General features: G+C 52.5%; 1 protein-coding gene across 5 annotated transcripts in view; it reads right to left on the bottom strand.

Annotated features, from left to right (window-relative positions):
* The window catches only part of ASTN2 (astrotactin 2), a 377,208-nt gene that overhangs the window by 208,244 nt on the left and 149,450 nt on the right, over positions 1-19,514 (bottom strand). For all 5 annotated transcript variants that reach the window (XM_074609111.1, XM_074609113.1, XM_074609112.1 and 2 more), the window contains exon 7: positions 12,286-12,453. In XM_074609111.1, the coding sequence (XP_074465212.1) occupies positions 12,286-12,453 (168 nt within the window). The remainder of the gene's footprint in view (positions 1-12,285; positions 12,454-19,514) is intronic.

Genomic DNA, 19,514 nt, shown 5'->3' on the forward strand with positions numbered 1-19,514 from the left:
TAGTTCACAGCCATTCCTCGTCCCTGCTGTGGATCTGGAGCACTTTAGACTCTTCTGAAACCTCCGGGAGATGTGGAGGAGGAGATGAGGAGATGTGGAAAGCTGCAAGAAACCCGTAGCTCTTCTGGAGGAGGTTACACGATGTAGCACCCAGAATAGCTGGGGATGGGATTTCAGGATGCGAAAGGTCTGTCCTTAACCCGTGTTCCTGAGCAGCCCTGCAGCTCCCCCGCCTCAGCAAACCTCTGCCCGATGGCCTCCAAGAACAGCCCACACTCCCCACAGAGACATTCCCCCATGGATCCGGCCCCTGCCCTGGTCCTGCTGAGCCCTGGCCCTAGCAGAGGGGCTGCTCTGGGGCCAGCAGTTCACTCCTCAGCAGGGATGGTGACCTCGCGTGAGGACAGCCAGTGGCCACTTCCGTGCACATCCTGGGCAGGGTGACGCTCCTGACCCATCCCGGCCATGTCCTCTTCCCATCCCTGCTCCTGCCACCCCGCACGGCGATGGGATGACAGAGTCTCCTGCAGCCCAAACTTCCGCAGGAGGATACAGAAACCCCCGAGCTCCCTCCTCCGTGGGCAGTGCCCGTGCTGTGTCCCCGTCCCGCGGGTAAGGGGCTCTCGGCCCCCTCCCCTCCACTCTCTGCGTGCTGCCTCACCCTGTTACACCCTTTTAACAGCAGGAGAAGACATTTCCCTCACCAGAAACCTGACCGTGCTCGGCCCAAATTGATTCCACGTTCAGTAGAAATACATAACCCGGAGCAAAAAACCAGCAAAATCAAAAGATTAATTGGATTTGCACGTGGAGTTTCTGTTACAGGCTCCTGCCGATGGATTTTTTTTTTCCCCTCCACCTCCCCTCTTCTCCCCATCGTGCCTGACGGCACGGCAGGCTGAGCTGTAAACACCGGCAGCACTGGGGACCTGAGGAGGATGCTTTTTTGGGGGGGGTGTACCCCCATCACGGTGGCAATGCAGGCTGGCAGGTACCTGCGTGCTCATCAGGATCCTAAGCAAGTCCTTAAAATGCCTCGCAGGGATTACAGTAAAGAGCTTTATTGTCAGGAGGGAGCGAGACGGGGGTTCAACCGCTGAGATTTTTATGGAAGAGCCGCCTGGAAAGGGGGAGGCAGCAAAAAAAGAAAAGAGGAGGGGGGGCAAAAAAGAAAGAGACAGCTAATGATGTGCTAAAATGCAACAGCACCTTCATGAAATATTCACTGCCTTAAACACGTCTAATATTAAAGATTAAATGTCCTGGGATTTGTCCTAGCGACTTCGAAGCACTGATTTATGATCTGTCAAAAGCTGCTAACCTCATGATTCATAACGGGAGCGGGAGGAACATTGCTTCTCCAAAGGGAAAGAGTTGGGAAAAGAGACGGCGGCTCCAGCCTCTGCTCCGGCTCAGCCGTGCCCGGGGGCTGGGGCCGTCTCCTTGTAAGAAAACGCGGGTCCTAATGGCTCCATCAGTGATTTTATAAAAAAAAAAAAAAAAAAAAAGAAGAAAAGTTATTTTTTCCTTGGGTGCTTAGTACGCAAGTTTCCCCAGCCGTGCCGCGGATCATTAATTCCTGCCGCTTATTACATAACAAATATATGCTCTGCAAATGAGAGACGTCGCAAAGTGCTGGCGAAGCAGAGCTGGGAGTCTCGGGGCACCGGCTCGCGCTCAGCTCCTGCCACGGAAATCAGAGCAAGTAAGGAAAAACCACCTCCAGAAGTTGGCATCCCACAGCCCGAACGCCGCCTCCCTCCTTATCGCTGGCTGGAGGTGCCGGGGGGGGGTGAACCCCCTTCCCACGCCACGGGGCGGGCGGGTTTATTTTGTCCGCCGGTTTGTTTACTGCTCCACCAGTTTGGCGTCGGGCGGAGAAACTCTATCAACCTGTAGAAATATTGATTTTATTGACTCCAATCCTGGAGTTTCAACAGCTACAGCCGGTGCTCGCGGCTTTATTGGGAGCTTTATTGGGAGGTTTATTTCAGTAAGCGAGAGGGCAAGCGGCGGTGCCGGCTGGGGAGGGGGGAGGTGGGGGACAGAGAGGTGGGAGACCGGGGAAAGCCACCCAGGGCACAGAGACCGCAGGTACCTGCCCCTCACCGGGACCACTCGGGACCAGCTTTCCCCAGGGAGATCTGCACACTTTTGGCAGAGTTTTAGAAATTGGAGAGGAATTCTCCCAGCAGGGGCTGGGCTGGGCGCTGCGATCTGCTGGGGGCGCGGGGACTCCATCTCCAGATGGTTTAAGACCTATTTCTGCATCTAGAACCACAGACAGGCAATTAGTGGGGTTTCCAAAAAACCTCAGCAGAACCTGCTGGGCTCCTATAGGTTTTCGTCTTTTGCTCTCTCCCCAGCAGCACCCACCCTCCCTTTTCGGCCTCCTGAGCTACTCCAGTATTTCCAGTCTGTCTGCAACCTCCTGCGGCGGGGGGACAATGCTGAGCCAGCCCCCGCCAGGGCAGCAGGGCTACTCACATACCAACTAACACCTGGTGAAGTCCCCGGAGTGGCAGGAACGGGGGTTCCCATACCTCTAACGCCTTTTTCGTGCATTTTCTAACAAAATTTCAACATGCCGTTAAAAAAAAAAAATCCCAAACCATCAAAAGCCAAACCACCGCCCTTGCTCAGAGCTACTAAACCCCGTGTGCTTCTGAGACGAGTGACGTTATCCGCTCAGCATTGCTCGGGCTAAGTTAAGATTCAACCTGAGCTTAAAAGCCAGAGTCGACTAAAATAACCAAGTTTGACAAGTAACCGCACCTGAAGCCGGACGCAATTTCCACAGGCCCTGCGCGCGCCTCGGCACAGCGCTGGGCTGCCGCGGGAGGACAAATGAGTCAGGATCTACAAACCGCTGTGACAAGCGTCCTGTTTCCACCGCCACCAACCCGCACCCTGCCCGTGGTAAAGGCGCAGGCGCTGCGCGGTCCTTCCTCTTCCTTCGGAGTCATAACCCACAAATGGCGTCGGATAATCCACGGCAAATTTTGAGCTGTTACAGCAAAAGGAAGGATCGCTGCTCACTCATTTTTAGTGAGAGCGGATCCCGGTGCTCAGCTCTGGAGGTCCCATGTTATATGTCCAATGTCTTATTTAAGAAAAGATGCATAAAGCAGAAAGCAGAACATCGTAGCTCTAGCGAGAGGCTCAGAAAACACGTATGTTATTCACATGACACGTGCAGCTATGTGGAAGGGCGAGGGGAGGGCTGAGGCCATGGGCACGCAGCAGCACCCACAGCTCTCCGTCATCCCCTGCTCCCCTCTCTCCACTTGCACAAAATCTCATCAAAGACCACGCTGCCATGAGTAATTATAGGTGACATGGAGTCTCCGTCCCAGTTTGTCCTCGGGGAGGGTGAACCCTTGCCTGAAACAGCAGGACACATCCCCAGACACTGCAGGCACATGTCACCTGCAACCTCCCTCCTGCTGTGCCTTCATCCCCGTGGAGGCTGGTGGCAGCTCAGCCCAACGGCCCGCACCACCCGCAGAAGTGTCCGTGCTGCTCCATCCTGCTTTGGCCCCACGACATTGCAGGCATTGCCCCTGCCCTCAGCTGGGAGCGGAGAAGGATCTGGAGCCTGACCTGGAGGAACGGTGCAAACTAAGGACACATTGACCTGGTTTCCACACGCAGACATGAGCATCCTCTGCCCGTTCCTCAGCAAAGGGCTTCTCACCTTGCCCAGGCTTCACATTGGCTTTAGTGCTGGAGCTGCAGAAGGGCAGGGGCAGTCTGCAGCCATCGTTAGCATCTACAGCATTGTTAGCATCCGTGACTTTTGGCTGAGGGATAGCCTACGCTGGGGCTCACTCATGCCTGAAGGAAACGAATCTAATGTGAGCCACATCCGAGCTCATCACCTCCAGTGGCACAGGCGCGCTGCAAAGCCAACTACGTTGAGGCAAACAGCCCTCCGGCCCCTGCTGGGGCTCAACCAGCACAGCCGGAGGCTCTAATTCTCTTTTTTTTTTTTTTATATCTAAACTGGAAGTTGCACAACTATTCTTCCATTTTGCCCACCACGCTGGAAGCGGGAGTGGGGTCTGGTGCTTCCCTCACATCCTCCCTGGCCGAGCAGCAGAGCCAGGCTGCGGGACGAGCTGCCGGGGTAACCCTGTAATCGCCTCCGTAGGGCGAGCGTCGATGTGCGGTGACAATGCTGCCAGACGCCCCAATCCACCCGCCCAGCGCGCAGCACAAGGCAGAGGCTCCCGGAGTCCCTGTGCTCCCGGGGAAGCTGCTCTTTCCTGTCATTGGCATTTTTAATTAAGGAGCCAGGGAGAATTTGGCACTGGTGGAGCAAACCCGCAGCTCGTCAACCCTTTCCTGGCACTGCCAGTGTCCATGATTCCCTTCTCCCCCTCCAATCCCAGTGTTTGCCTTCATCCCGGAGGGATGCCCTGCTGTGCCCTGGCCATGCTGCTGTCATGACAGCACAGTCCTGGGGACAAGTCCCAGCCCCAGCTGTGGTGGCAGCCTGTTCCTGGAGGCTGCAGGGCTACAAACACGCACCTTTTGCCCTGAGTGAGCACTGCACATCCACGCTCACGCTGCTTCGGGGCTGCCTCTCCCACCACAAGCGACACTCAACCCAGCCCTGGCTTTTCAGGTCAGCATCCCAGGGCAGGCCCTCCTCTCTGGGGACACACACCAGGGGACACGGCTGCCCCAGCACAGCACGCTCGGTGCCAGTGAGCCGGGAAGCCGCAGCACCACTTCCACAGCCCAGCCAGTGTCCTCCGTGCAGAGTCCCCATCCCGGCTGGTGTCCCAGCAGCTGTCCCTCTAACCCATAGAATCATAGAGTGGTTTGGGTTGGAAGGGACCTTAAAGATCACGCAGTGCCACCCCCTGCCCTGGGCAGGGACACCTCCCACCAGACCAGGTTGCTCCAAGCCCCGTCCAACCTGGCCTTGAACCCCTCCAGGGATGGGGCAGCCACAGCTTCTCTGGGCAACCTGGGCCAGGGGCTCATCGCCCTCACAGCAAAGGATTTCTTCCCGATATCCAATCTAAATCTCCCCTCTTTCAGTTTAAAACCCTTCCCCCTTGTCCCATGGCTCCCCTCCCTGATCCAGAGTCCCTCCCCAGCATTCCTGGAGCCCCTTTAGATAGTGGAGGGGGCTCTAAGGTCTCCCCGGAGCCTTCTCTTCTCCAGGCTGAACCCCCCCAGCTCTCTCAGCCTGTCCTCACAGCAGAGGGGCTCCAGCCCTCCCAGCATCTCCGGGGCCTCCTCTCAACCCATTCCAACAGGTCCACGTCCTTCTTGTGCTGAGGACTCTGGAGCTGCACACAGTGCTCCAGGTGGGGTCTCCTCCTTCCATCCACCATGGCACAGGAGGAGAAAGGGTCTGCAGAGGGAGGTGGGCACAGGGCAGCAAGCCGAGGCCAAGCATTTTTCAGCAAACAGAGGCATCCGTTGAGCGCGGTGGCTGCCCTCCCCGCCAGCCCTGACTGCACCAGTGTTCGCTGCGGGGCTGCGGCACAAAGCCCCTCTCTTCTGGGTGAGCGCAGAGCCATCTCCAGGGTTACCAGCCTGCTCCGAGGCGGGAGAACTGGAGTGTCCCCCCTCCTTTCCTGCTGCAGGGATGCAAAGCCTTCACCCCCACCAGCAGCTCGAGCTGCATGGCCTGACTCCCCTCGCCAGGAGCAAAGGCAGGTGCAAATGGCATCTCCCACCCGGGCACTGCTGTCCTGGCCACCAGCTTGGTGTGCAGCAAGCGCACTGTCCCCTTGTCACCACTGCCCACAGCAAGAGCTGCTGTCCGGGAGCCCACACTGGGGCAGAGAGGACCTGAGTGCTCCCACATTGGGCTCATGAGCTGCCTCCTGACACCATGCACCATGTGCAGGACACCCCATGCTGCCCCCAGCTCTCCTGTTGCCTGACATGTCACCTCCAAGGTGGTGGCAATGCCCAGGACCACCAGCAGCAGCCCTGAGCACCAGCTGCATGGCACAAGCCACCAACATATCGACACAAGTCACCCCATCCCTCCAACGGCCATGGCCGGCCAACCTCCCGTAATGAAGCTGTCACAGTCTCAGAGTCTCATCCACATCTGGAAGAAGCCCTGCATCGATTTATCCTTTGTGAAAGGCTTCTGAGCTCCTGGCAGAGAAACAACCTCTTCATCCAGCAGATGCAGAAAGTTTGATGAGAGTGACAACCCACGGGGAGGTGCCACCAGCACCCCCCGCAGCAACACCGCTCCTTGCTGCCAGCCCTCCTCCCATCACCCTACCAGGGAAAACACAAACTCCGGGAATCACACCAGAGATCTCGGCCACCAAGTCCTCCTCCAGATGGGGGTTTCTCTGCCTGCAGTTTGGCCTAAATAAAAACAATAAAGCACGGAATGATCTGCTAGCGGTGCTCCCAGTTGCCGGACTCAAACTGGCTGCTGGAGGTGGCCGCTCGGGTGCCCCGGTGCAGGTCCCCTGGGAGGAGCAGCTCCCAGCGGTGCGACGACAAGGGTGAGCTCATCAGGGAAGGGGCATGACGCATGTTTGCACAGGGTTGGAGCTGGGGTTTCCGTCGACAGAGGTCCAGATGAGAGGAAAGTCAAAAAATACCTGCAACAAAACTCCTCCCGAAAGTTTGCTGCGCCTCTGGGGGACGGCAGAGCCAGGTCCCCTTTTGGGAAAGAGATTTGGAGAAAACTAAACACAGGTAAGGACGAACAAGGGTCTTAATAGTTCATTAAATTCCCAACTTCAAAGAATAAGTGAAGCGTCTTCAGAGAGCTGCTCCTGGAGTGGGGCTTGGCCCCAGCTGAGGCTCCTCCAACACCTGCAGTGGCAGCACCGGCTCCCGGTGAAGCTCTCTGAAAAGCTTCTCTTGTCCTTGGTATCTCCTGTCCCTGGCCTTTGGGGATGGCACTTTCCAAACCTGAGTTTCTGCTTCATCCCGAGGAGCAGTACAATTCCAGTTAAAGCAGTTTAGCTCTCGAGGAATGAGACAGAGAAAGTGGCTCCTGCCCGGCCAACCTGACACAGAGTGCGGAGGGAAAACCTGGGTTAATGTGACAGTTATCCCTCCTCTCCCCCCGCTGCAAGTCACCCTCTTCACCCAGATCCATCACAGCACTTAAGCGGAAGCTTAACTTCCAAGGATTGCATCTGGGTTTACGCTCTGCACGGATTTCATTCTCATTATCATCTGCTCAGCTGCCGAGGAAGCTCTCCCGGGGCACACATCCACGGCTGACACGAGGAAGCAGCGAGAGGTCCCCAGGGTGGTCCAAGAGTGGTCCGCCGTACCTTGGCCGTCATCTTCTGGGGTGACCACTGTCCCAGAGTGACCACAGAGGGGTGAGAAGCCACCTCCTACAGCGCTGGTGGGACAGGTCAAGCCGGGGAGACGGGCGCCGGAGCAGCTCCGTACCGCAAAACTCATTCCTCTTCCCCCCTCTCCGTGGTCTTTAGACAAGCACAGAAATGCCATTACAAGAACATTAGCAGCTGCAGGATTAAACACTCTAATGGCAGAAAATGAGAGTGTAAAGACAGCAGAGATAACCTTAACTCAGCCCCCTTGCAGGCACGCATTTTGATTGCTGTTTATGTATAACACTTCAGCCCCAAGCTAAATTAGCTTGGGAGTTAACTGCCTCCTGCCCTGCCTGGTACAGGAGGCACGCTGCGCCGCCACATGAAAAGAAATCGTATATTACATGGTTTTTGACCAAGTTATTAAACTACATACCTTCGAGAGACAGAACCTCATCTTATAAAAGTCTAAGTCAATAAAGACACTAGGATCCTCCAACAGCGAAAACAGCAGAAGTGCACGAGAACAAACAAATATTACTTGATGTGCACAAAAGCTGCATGATATTAAATTGAACCATCGGAGAGAATGGCTGTTTTCATAAACACAAAGACACCCTCACCAAGGTTGGTCATCTCCTGATTTACATGCTCAGCTCCGCTACCTCCAAATCCCCTTAACAGGTTGCCTTTAAAAAATGGCTTTGTTTAAAAATGACTTTCATCTGTCTCCTGCCCGCAAGGCCCCTGTCATACCCGGACAGGAACACCATCTGCGGCTCTGGTGACAATCTAGCCCATTTGGAAGATGATGGAAACCTTTTTTTTTTAAAAAAAAAAAAAACAAAAAAACAAAAAACTCCTGCCAATTTCCAGAAAGGACCCTTCACTACCACATCTCATTTGGTCCTTACAAGCCCATGCCTATTGCTTTGGGGGGGGTGGTACCATAAATTGTGGATGCAAAGGAGAGAATTTCAATGGAGAAGTGCCTGATTTATAGAACGGGGTGGGGGGGTGTGTGGAATTCAACACATTTGCACCTGCTAATCAAGGTAGCTATCCATCTCATTTATGCCACCGCTCCAGCAAGCCTGACAGCACAAAATCAGAGGCTGTTTTTTCCAGCATTTGGCCCTAAGGGACTGATTCTCCAGCAGGTCTCTTAAGCGATGCCCGCCGAATGTGCAAGTGAATCAGTTTTGTGCATACAAAGCAGGTAATTGTGCTCACAAATCAGAATTTGCATATGCCGCCGAAGAGGGATGCTCTCATAAACGTTAGCGGTGCTGGGAAGGGAGGCCAGCGAGAAACGAGCACTCCTGGATTTTACGCAGAGGCGTCCCAGCGCGTGGTACGAGTGGCAGCGCTGGCAACGTTCTCCACATCTGTGAGAAATACAGAGAGCGAGGAGAGTCGACCGCAAGTCCCAGAAGACGACAAACCTTCCCTGTTCTTGCACAGTCAACACCTGCCAAGAGGATGGAGAGTTTTGGATGATCCTCTTCAGCCAAGGACCACATCCTGACCCCGGAGAGGTTCCTGGGACGTGGTTCCCAGGAGAGGTTCCCGTTCCGACATGGCAGCTGGGGCACTGTAATACCTGCAGGGGTAAGATGCTCAGCAGCATCCATTTATTTATATATTTGCAGTCACACCAGACCAAACGGCTTGGCCATTTCCAAGGCAGGGGGGAAGGAGAACGATGATATTTCGCTCGTGTGCAGATGTTGGTGCTCCCTCTGAAAAGCTCTGATGAGCTGGTGCTTTGCAAGGCTGGTTTGGAATTTGTCAGGAGGGCAGCAATCATTTAATTAAAGAGTGAGTCACACGGCAAAGACACAAGGGAAGGCAAATTAAGGTCAGGCAAGCAAAATGTATTTTGGCATTTCCTAGCGTTTCAGAGCCTTGGTTTTCAGTGCGGATTATTATTCATACTGAAGTAGCACTTGGTGGCTGGAGTCATGAGTCAGCACGTTGGATGGAGAGATCTTCTATAGAACTCCAGCCCAGAAGAGGTCTTCAGTGCTGGGAAGAGGCAAGAGCTTGAGTCTCACCAGACAGAGCATACGTGATCTGGGGCCTCATGTGCCAGAAGCCCAAGGCACTGCTGCCGAGGACAAGTCCTGCCCACAGAGGTCTACCTACACCACGGAACAAGGACGCTTGGGGACAAAGCTGCACCCACGCTGCCACAGAGAGTGGCTCCAAGGAGAAGGCTGAAGTCAGATTAGCTATAAATATGCCGGAGGACCTCAAGGTTGTCCCTGCTGCTCTTCACAGGAGAAACCTTCCGGGCCTTCATCCTCCAGAAAGGACAAACCTCGGTCCATCCTCTTCGTGGACTCTTTGCCCAGCCCGAGAGGGCAGGGGAAACCCCCAGCACCCATCCCTTGGGATGCTCACAGAGATGATAAAATCCCTGACCTGAAAAGGTTGAAATCTAGGCAGGATTTACGTCCCACAGTAAAACCACAAGCTTGCCTCTCTCATGGTGATAAAAATAAATCACCCTTAAAAATAGAATGACATTAATAAAAATAAATCTAAAAATACATGCAGTGTATCACGGAGTTACAGTCTGCTCCCAGCCTGGCATGCAAACTTCTCACCAGATAAAGCCTGGTCAACGGTGATGACCATCACTGGTGCTTGGGGCTACGTCCTGGGGCAGGGTGTCAAGCAGGTACTTGAAAAGGCCTGATTTTCAGGGGGTGGTTGCTCAGCTCTTGTGAAGTTTGGACCTTTTAAAGGGGTCTTAGATTTAGGCTCCAAAAATGAGCAGCCCCATGGGCCAGTCCTGCTCTGCCCCTGAGGATCCAACTGCCATAGAGAGGAGAAAGCTTTTGCTTTATCCACGTGCAAAATCCCAGGCTGGAGAGAGAGGGAAGAAGCCAAATGACGGATTTTGGATGAGGAACCTAAGGTTGAGATCAAGGCTGCTCTGCCCTCGCCTCCCATCACGGGTACAGCAGGGAGGATGGGAACCGGGGCTGGGAGCTGCAGAGCAGCTGGCGAGGTCAGGATCCAGCGTGGTGCTGGAGCAGAGCACCTCCTGGGCTAACGAGCATCGCTCCCTTCCCTGCAAACGAGATCTGACACATCCTGCTCAAGCGTGGGGCATCCAGCGAGAGCCACAAGCTGCTCGGGCGAGCGGGGGACGCGGGGGGAGCAGCAGCTGGGCCGGCTCGGGGGAGCAGCCGCTCCTCACAGTGGAGGCTGCGCGAGGATGAAACCAGCCCTGCTCGGTGCCAAGGACGGTGCGGGGCTGGCGAGCAGAGCCACGGGGCTCTTCCGATGCGGAAGTCACGGTCTGGCTCCATACGGTCTCCCCACGGTTTCTGCTGGAGGCAGGATTTTTTCCCTCCTGCTCCCCTGAACCAGGGGACAGCTGAACACGTCTTGCCTCTCCCGCTGAGGTGGCTGCATTTCACCGATGCCCGAAACCATCCTTCTGCTCAGCGACATCTGGATGAGAAGAGCCTTCTCCTGCACCATCTCCATCTGCCGAGGTGGCTGCTGCCACCTCCCAGCCCTCCTTGGGACTGTAGGTGATGCCCAGGGCTCATCTACATGGGGAATTCATCCAGCGTAATTATTCTGCTGCAGCGATGCCTGCCAGTGCCCCCGTGCAGACAAGCCTTGAGGAACAGGAGTGCTAAGAAGAGAACATTGCCTTGACCAGGAAAAAGGGGTTTTGAAACCAAGTTCAGTATTTGCATCGCAGCTGAGCAGGGAGGGATGAGAACAGGGTCACCCCCACCAGCCCATGGTGCGCTCATAATTGGAGGAATTCTCATTATTAATGTATTAACAGCACAGTCCATGGCAGAAGGAGGCTTAGAAAAAGCCTTCTCCTCTGTGATCCACCCCTCTTCAAACCCCCCCATCAAAACCAGAAACCAACGTCCCTACCCCGACCACGAGTCTCATACACAAACACACGGTGAAGAGACTCTCATTGCCAGGAGAGGAGGGAAGGGGGTCACCCGGAGAACCTGGGAACAGTATTGTCTCTGCGACGAGACAGGGGGGCTTTGCAGGCTTTTTAGTTGCAGAGCATGCCAGGAGCGACACGGCCGCTTGTCTCCACGCCACCAAGAAGGCATCCCACCCGCGGCGAGGCACTGGGGAGCAGGAGCAATGCTCACCGCTGCAGAGGGCACGCACACCCCACATCACAAAAAAACCAGCACAGTCCCTGAACGACCTTCCCATGCATGGTCATGTCACCCACACCAGCTGAGATGTCAACTCCTGAGGGCCACCCATTGGCTGGGGTCACAGACTTATTTCCCACCCGCGCACACCCCATGCCTGCCTTCACTAGTTGCACGTTTGCTGCTTCTGTGTTCCCGGATCACCGCACACGCCAGATCCCCATTTGTCACCCAGAAGGACATAGGCCAGAAGGAAAGGTGACACTTCTCTGCCCGGCACCACATCTCAGAGTCCCAGCAGGGCTGGCCACTGCTTCACTGGGACAGAACACGCAAGCAGAACACGCTCAGCAAAAAGGTCATTTACAGATGACGAAAGATGGCAGAACCGGCAACTCCAGAAGGAAGGACTGGAGGAGATGTGACCTAGGTGACCATCAGGCAGGAGGACGAATGGGAAATGTGGTGGACTGTAGTGGAATGGTCAAAAAAGAAAAGGGATGGAGATGGGGCAAGCTCACAAGTAGGTTTTCCAGACTTGACAGCAAAATAGCACTACTTAGAAGGAGATAAACTCCATGTGCCTGCAGTTGCCACACCAAAGAACTGACAGGTCCACCATTTCAAATCCCCATTCTTGTGCCCACCTTCTTTCTACTTTGCTGATGGGGGTCAGCACTGTGTGACCCTCCTGGAACCTCTTGGTCCTCCATGCCTAAACACCAGGCTAAGGCAGAAGTGAGCCGAGCGGGCATCGAAATACCCAGAGACAAACCTTCTCCCTCTCATCTCCAAGCTTTCCAAGGTCTTCACTCTTCCCCGGCCTCCCTTACCTGTCTCTTGGTCACACAGTTGTTCACAAGCATCAGTGGTCCTCTGTCCACAGAGGTCTCTCACCCAGGGGGACGTGGCATTGATCTGATAGTAGAGGGACAGCTTGGCTGGATTAAGCCAGTCGGAGATGTCCAAGTAGCTCCCCTCGCTCACAACGAAGCTGCTGCCTGGAGGGTGGGAAAAGAGTGTGTTAGGTTTAGGTGAGTGTAAAAAGAAAAAAGAAAAAACCAAACATGCATTTTGGCCCAATACCAGAACACTCTACTCTTCAGGAGCTGCTGCGATGTTGGGATCAGTGAAATAACACCAAGTTCACCAACACTCAGACCCAAAGAACTTCATTTGACCGTTCCACTCCATATGAATATCCCCCAACGAATGGTCCACCAGCTGGGACACTCCTCTGCCCAGACACTGCCCTACCCCTACCCTACTCAGCATCACGAGACACTGGATTTGATTCCTGGATCTCTGCAGAAATATGGACCAATGTAACTATTGTGATCCATCCGATCGGAGCATGGCTTGCCCAGCTGATGCAGGTGGTTTCCACGAGACACCTGGATGCCAGGTCAGGGCACCAAGGGGCAGCGGCAGCACGGGCTGTTCCCACTTCATCTCTTTAGTTGAAGGTGAGTGAATTGGCCCAACACCCAACTACTCGTCTGAGCGGTCTCGAATCAGAGACACTCCCTCACCCTCTCACTCCTGAGAGTTAGAAGCAAATTCCTGCCAAAAAAACCTTTTCTTACAAAATCTTACGTTTCTTTATTTTGTGAAATGTATTTTTCCCCACTGGCACCTGGGAATATGCATCATCTAATTAGCCAAATAGATTTTCAGTTCAGCCCAATCATTTCCTTATCTAACATCTGAGGCCCAACATCGCTTGGGGGATTTTGCAGGCACAGAGGTCCTCATTAACTCTGATCTTCAATTACATTGATTATAAGACTGCCTCCATAATAGCGCCGCACAGATCAGAGGGGAGCCCAAAAAACCTCTGCCATTAAGTGGTGTTTTGCAAAAGTTACCAGGGCAAAAGCTCCTAAAACCAGGGGAGGAGAAACCTTCAAAGGGGACTGGGCAAGGGGAACTGCCAGGTAGCCCAGGAACCCCCAGCCACCCTTCCACTGGGCGCCAGGACTTGCCAACACCAGCAGAATTTGCATCCATTTTCTGAAGATTCAAATCCTTCCTAGCAATCACCCAAGGATGGCAAGTCTACAGATTCAGCGTGTGTATTTTCATGAAACTTCAGGGCTTGTATCACTTAGTAAAGGGCTGGGACATTATTTTTCCAAGCGCTGCATAAGATCTTAGCTCAAGGAAAGCTAAGATTAAAAAAATTGGACAAAAACCCCATAGCAGCATCCACCCCACACGAACCTGCTTGAACACAAACTCCTGATTTCCTTTTGAAGAGAATCATGGACCCTTTAGCAAGAAGGAGCCCTTCTAAACCTCAGCCTGTGCCGCATTATCCATGCACAGGTTAAAAAACGCAAAGCTTGAACTCAAGCTTTCCAGGGAGCAACCCCATCTTCAGGCATCCTGCGACCTCAGCACCGTACAAATCCGGGCCCTAATTTCACATGAATTCAAATCTTCTACACTCATACCCTTTCTACACCAGAAACATATTCACGGGCGCATCTCCACGCTCAAAGCCGACGGAGGCTGCCAAGCTACTGACTGTTCAAGCAAATGAAAACCAGACGTCGAGGATGCAGCTGCTCCGGAGACGCAGCAAGGCAGGAGCCCGCGTCACCGCGGCTGCAGGATACATCTCAATCAGGCACGCGGCAGCAGGAAACTGCCGGCTAAACTCCCCAGCACCAGCGGAGCGCGTGGGAACGCTCAGCACAAAGAAGCACCTTAGAGCCATGTAATTTTTGGTTTTTTTTCCAATTATCGTGCTTTGCCATGAATATTTAAAGATAGCTTTAAATACCAATGATAATTATCACCGGTTTATTTTACCAAACAGAAACGCGTCGTGCCGCCATGGGGAGTGTTTACTGTTTACGGGTAGGTGTCTGTGTGGTAACCTGTCAATCTTGCCTTCTTCCCGACTTTTGTAGTTCCCTAACAAAGCGCGAGCCTTGGGAAGCACGGAAGCACATTTTGAGGCTCAGCTACAGACAACTCCCTCCGCACCCAAAGACTGAAGAGCAAAACCACCAGCTCTCTGATTAAATCCCCACTTAATGAACCCCACTTCTATTTAAAATACAGCCAGCCTGACAGCCACAGAAGCAAATCAGACATAAAATAGTCATATAATCAGTATTCATAAAGATGAAGGTGACTCGAGCTGGCAGAGCATCTGGCCCAGGAGCTGCTCCAGGGAGGGGACCCCATGGTCGGGGTGGGCGATGGAGGGGTGACCTCCGGAGCTCCCCACCACCCCCACGTGCTGAGCTCCTCCGGGAGGAGGAAGTACATTCATGGCCTTGCTGCTAAATTTCCATTTTCTTTGGATAACCCGGCCTGTTTGCTGCTGGAAGCATAAAAACCCCCAAATTATCTACTTATGGAAGTACCTCCTAAATCAACACCAAAATGTGACACCTGGCCAGGAGCCAACAACGTCCCTTGCAGCAGAAGTCTGGTGTCCACGTGACGCCACCAATTTGGGAAGCTTGAAAGGCATCTGCAAATTGATCAAGCTCTGCCATATTCTGTACAGAGAAAGACCTTCCCAAATATAATGCGACGGTAACTTAAATAAAAAAGAAAAGTCCCGGTATTTTCAAGATGAATTACTACTTCGGATTTCAGTAAGTCTGACTGAGAAATCATCCTCAATATCACGAGTTTTAAGGAAAAAAAAAAAAAAACCCAAAACATTTTAATTCAAAATCCCTGAATCCAAGTTCAGTGTAAAATAAAGGCTTTTCTTCTCCAGTCCAAGAAAAAAAAAAAAAACAAACTAAACCTAGGGAAATTAAAGGTTTTAGTTAATTGTAAACACTTTCCTTCCTTCCTAGGAGGGAGGGGACAACTTCCAGCAAGGAAACTCCTCACATCTTTGAAGCTGAGTGTGTTGCAGCTCAGCTGGGTAAGGTTTTGAGAGATGTTCGCAGACACTCTCATCACCTTCACTCCCATTGAAAATACAAACAAACAAACAGCCCAACCTTGATCCCTTTATAGCTTGCCTGGGAAAAAAAATAACAGGAAAAGGCGTTTTACAAATATTTTGAAAGCTAAAATTCTGAAGACTTCAAAGCCTTTTCACACAATTTTTCTCTTTATTTTCAAAGAATCCACACATAGAAAACAGTCACCAGCACGCGCTTATCAAAACCATCTTGAAAAGCCCAGAAAGGGCAGGTTGAGTATCAAATCCTGTTAGAAACTACCAAGAACAAACATTTTTTTAAGCAGGAGCCGTTTCAAACGTCTTTAGCTTGCTGGGAACATCAGCCAGGCTTGTTTTCACCAACGCTCATTCTCTCAACGGAGGGAAATCAAGGAGGAGGGACAGGGGATGACGGGGAACCTGAGGGGCCCACACCACCAGGGCAGCGGGGGGCAGACCCTGCTCCCAACCACCCTCTGAAAACCTGCCTCGAGGACCTCAGGCCCCACCAAATCACCCCCACACCCAGCCTGAAGCACACCTACAGCTGCTGCCTGTGAACCCCGGGGAGCAGATCCCAGCAGAGACACTCTCTGAAGAAACGTGGAGAGACCGTCCAACCCGCTGTCCTCTGCTGCCAACCCTGCCCGCTCCCAGGTGTCCTCCTACACATAAGTTTTGAGCTTCCCACTCAAAAGCTTGGTGAAATCCCCCTTAAACACAGACATTTGGGTCTCAGGGTAAAGCAACCATCAACCAAACAAGGAAATACAGCAGCAAAATGGCAGCTCTCCACCCACCACCACCACCTTCCAGGAACCCCCGTTGCAGGACATGTCCCTCAAGCACTGTTGGCTTTACGAATAGCATTGCAGTGACACGGAGAACATCAGTACACGGCCACACAACCACCTCCCGGCTCCACGAGGTCCACCAGCACTTCGGGGCATTGATTTGTTTGGGTTTTTGCACGTGTGTATTTTTCCCCCCTCCTTCCTTCTCCAACACTGATCAAAGCCAGATCAGTTAAGGCAGCATCAAAAGTTCATGTCTCTCATGCTGGGGTCTCCTTCAAAGTTCAGAGGAACTGCTTAAGCCTTGACAAAAGAGGCTTGAAGTTTTGACATTTCAAATATCATTTTCCAGAACACAACAGGATAAAACAGCTCAGAAGAGATATCTAACAAGGGAAAAGAACAAAGCATCCAAAAGGCAGCCAAAAGGGTTTGGCTCTTCCTTTCTCTCTCTCTCTCTCTTGTTTTCAAGGGAAGAGATCAAAAAATAATTTTTTTTTTGAAGAATTTCTATTTCTTCCTCCCTCTGCTCTTTTTGTCCTCTCTGGTCCATTCGCTGTATCTTGGCCAATGAAACTCCCTTTCATCTAAAATTAGTATTTTCTGTTGGAAAGCCATGGGAGGTCATACTACAGGTTGCTATTAATGTATCCATCCCTAGACTATCGTACAATTATAATCCTGTTACAGAATATTATTTTTTTTAACACTAGAGGAAGGATTATCCCTCTTGCTCCATTCCATAGGTACAAAGAATAAACCTATTTGATTTCTTTAGAGATTTTTTTTTCCCCTTGTTAAACTTGAAAGAACTTTTCCCAAAAAGACAACTCCTCCCCTATCAGCTCTTTCCATTGATCAGCTCTCACTCTCCTGTCCCAGTCCCAGGGAAAGAAAACTTCTGGTTCTTAAATTTCTTTCAGAAAGTGCAGAAGAGCCAGCCAGACCCTGGATTTCCAGGACACGCAGATACTGACCTATGCCAGGAAACCGGGCTTGGTGCAGGATCGCACCCGCAGACTAACGCGGTGCTCAGCTTTACCACCCCACTCCTGCTCAGCGCCAAACTTGGAAATTTTGGAATAATTTAAATTCTTCAAAGCCGAACTCTTCATTCTACATTGAAACCAGGGATAGTATCCCACCGGGATGAAACTCAGGGTATCCACTTCGTCTTGGTTTTCAAATGGTTTCTCTCTTGAAGAAGATGAAATGCCTAAGTTATGAGAGCAAGTTTGTAAAACAACAAAAGCCTACAGACAAGCCTTTCATTTACTCTTCCATCAGCCGAAGCGCGTACAGTTAACACCGCACACGGTGCTTGACTCGGGGATGTATTTTCAGCAGCCGAAGGACAGCCCACACATGGGCCGCTCGCGCCAGCGCCCCCGACCCTCTGAGGATCAAACCCAGAGACCCCCAGCCCTTCGAAACGCCGTCAGTCCTGCCACAGCTCTTGCGCTCTGGCAAAGCAGAAGCAAATTACTGATACAAATCTGTATGTAATTACAGCTCAGACTCGAAGCATCTTTCCCGTGGGAGGAGCAGGGTTACATTTTAATTGTTAAATTGCACTTTCTTGATAATTCTGACAGACTCTTTCTTTGGGTTTTCTTGGCAGTCAGTCTTGATTTCGCCAGGGCGGAACTTCTGACAAGCAGCGCACGGATTTAACTTCATTCAGCAGGTGATGACTTGGCCACCTTTCCCCAAACCCAAGCTGGATGGCATCTTCCCACCCCTGCCTTGTGGTCAAGCTCACGCTGCAACGAGCTCTCCCATGGCATTATCAGACAATATAATTGCGCAGGCGTTAGTAACAGCACATCTCCATCCTCAGCAGGCATCTGGGCCAGCAATGGCTGAGACGGAAATTAGAATCCTAAAGAAAAGCTTCTCCTTAATGCTCCGTATCTCCCAACTCCCACACTCCAGCCTGAGGCTCTTTCTCAGCGATGCTCCCTAGATGTTGGACAAGGGTTTGGGGAAATCCAGCCTAAATCTAATCGCATCACAAAGTATATGAAGGAGGAGTTCCGATAAGCTTTCAAAAATATAAAGTGTGTGTGAATGGTGATTTTTTTTCAGACAGCACCAAGACCAAACATCTTCCCAGGACATCAGAAAACACAGCCAAGAGGCAGCACGTGCAAAGTTAATACGCCACGGGACCGGGGCGAGGTACCACCCACTCACCGAGAGACTGCACATCAGCAACGCTACTTGTCGGCAGAACGATGAAGTGAAGCAGCACGTTCCCAGCTATGCAGCCTCCAAAAATCCTCGCTGCATTGCGGCATCATTGCTGCTGCAGGGTTCCCACGAATTCTTGTGCGAAAGCAAGAGTGGCCTAAGCCAGACCGACCGTGGTGCAAGCGGGCAGGGTCTCCTGATGCAGGTGCAGGAGCCAGTGTTTGCATCCCCCCATTTAGGAAGGGAGCAGGTTAGCTGGTCAAAGACATCGTGCCTTACTGCAGTCTTCTCTCACCATCTCTCCCAAATTGGAGGGTAAATGGTGTTGGTAGAAGCTCAGCAGGTGCTGGGAGATGCCACCTCCCCAGCGGTGGGTGCATCCTGCCTCTCTCGGGATGCAACAGCTCCCAGCTCTGAACGGGCCCCCGCTGACACCATCCAAACGTCAACGCCAGTCCCCCCGCTTTGCTCTGATGAATCCTGCAAAGGAGAAAGGAAGAGGCACGCGGCCGGCACGGGGAATTGCTGAGCGCGGGATCACAAGCCTGTCAAAGGCACGGTAAAAACATGATGTACTTCAGCCTCCAGAATCTTATTAGTTCTTCATGCAAAGAGCGTTCACGCCGTAAAACCGTCTTGGAATCCCTTTGATCCATGCTGATACGGTTTATAAATTGATGTTAATATTTAGAGTTCATGTCTGGTAATGCTGCAGCCATTTGCTCACATCTCCTTTCCAGCCAAAGAGGCACGGGAACAGGAGTAAGCTGTAATGCAGACACGGAGGTGACCCGGTGATTTAGAGCTGACGGAACTGAATGCAATCTGTAAAGCTGCCCCCCAAAAAAACAGTCACCTTCCCAGAAACAGGGGCAGACAGATCTGGCACCGAGTCTGCAAAGGGAAAGCATTGCTTCTGCCGAAGCCCTGACCCGGGTCTCCGTACGGCAAAACGGGCACCTCTGCAGCAAAATGACTCCAGGGGGAGGACGCAGCACAAGAAAAACCTCATTTCAAGCCAGCAAATTCCCTTCCCTGATTTCAGATGGGGCTGGTGGGGCTGGGACCAGCTGGAGACCCCACTGCCCCAGTGGCAGCATCCCTCCAAAAACCCAGAGAGATGCCTTTGAGGTCGGATCCCTTTCTCCATCCT

Source organism: Larus michahellis, chromosome 15 (assembly GCF_964199755.1).
Source record: "Larus michahellis chromosome 15, bLarMic1.1, whole genome shotgun sequence".
Classification (NCBI taxonomy): Eukaryota; Metazoa; Chordata; class Aves; order Charadriiformes; family Laridae; genus Larus; species Larus michahellis.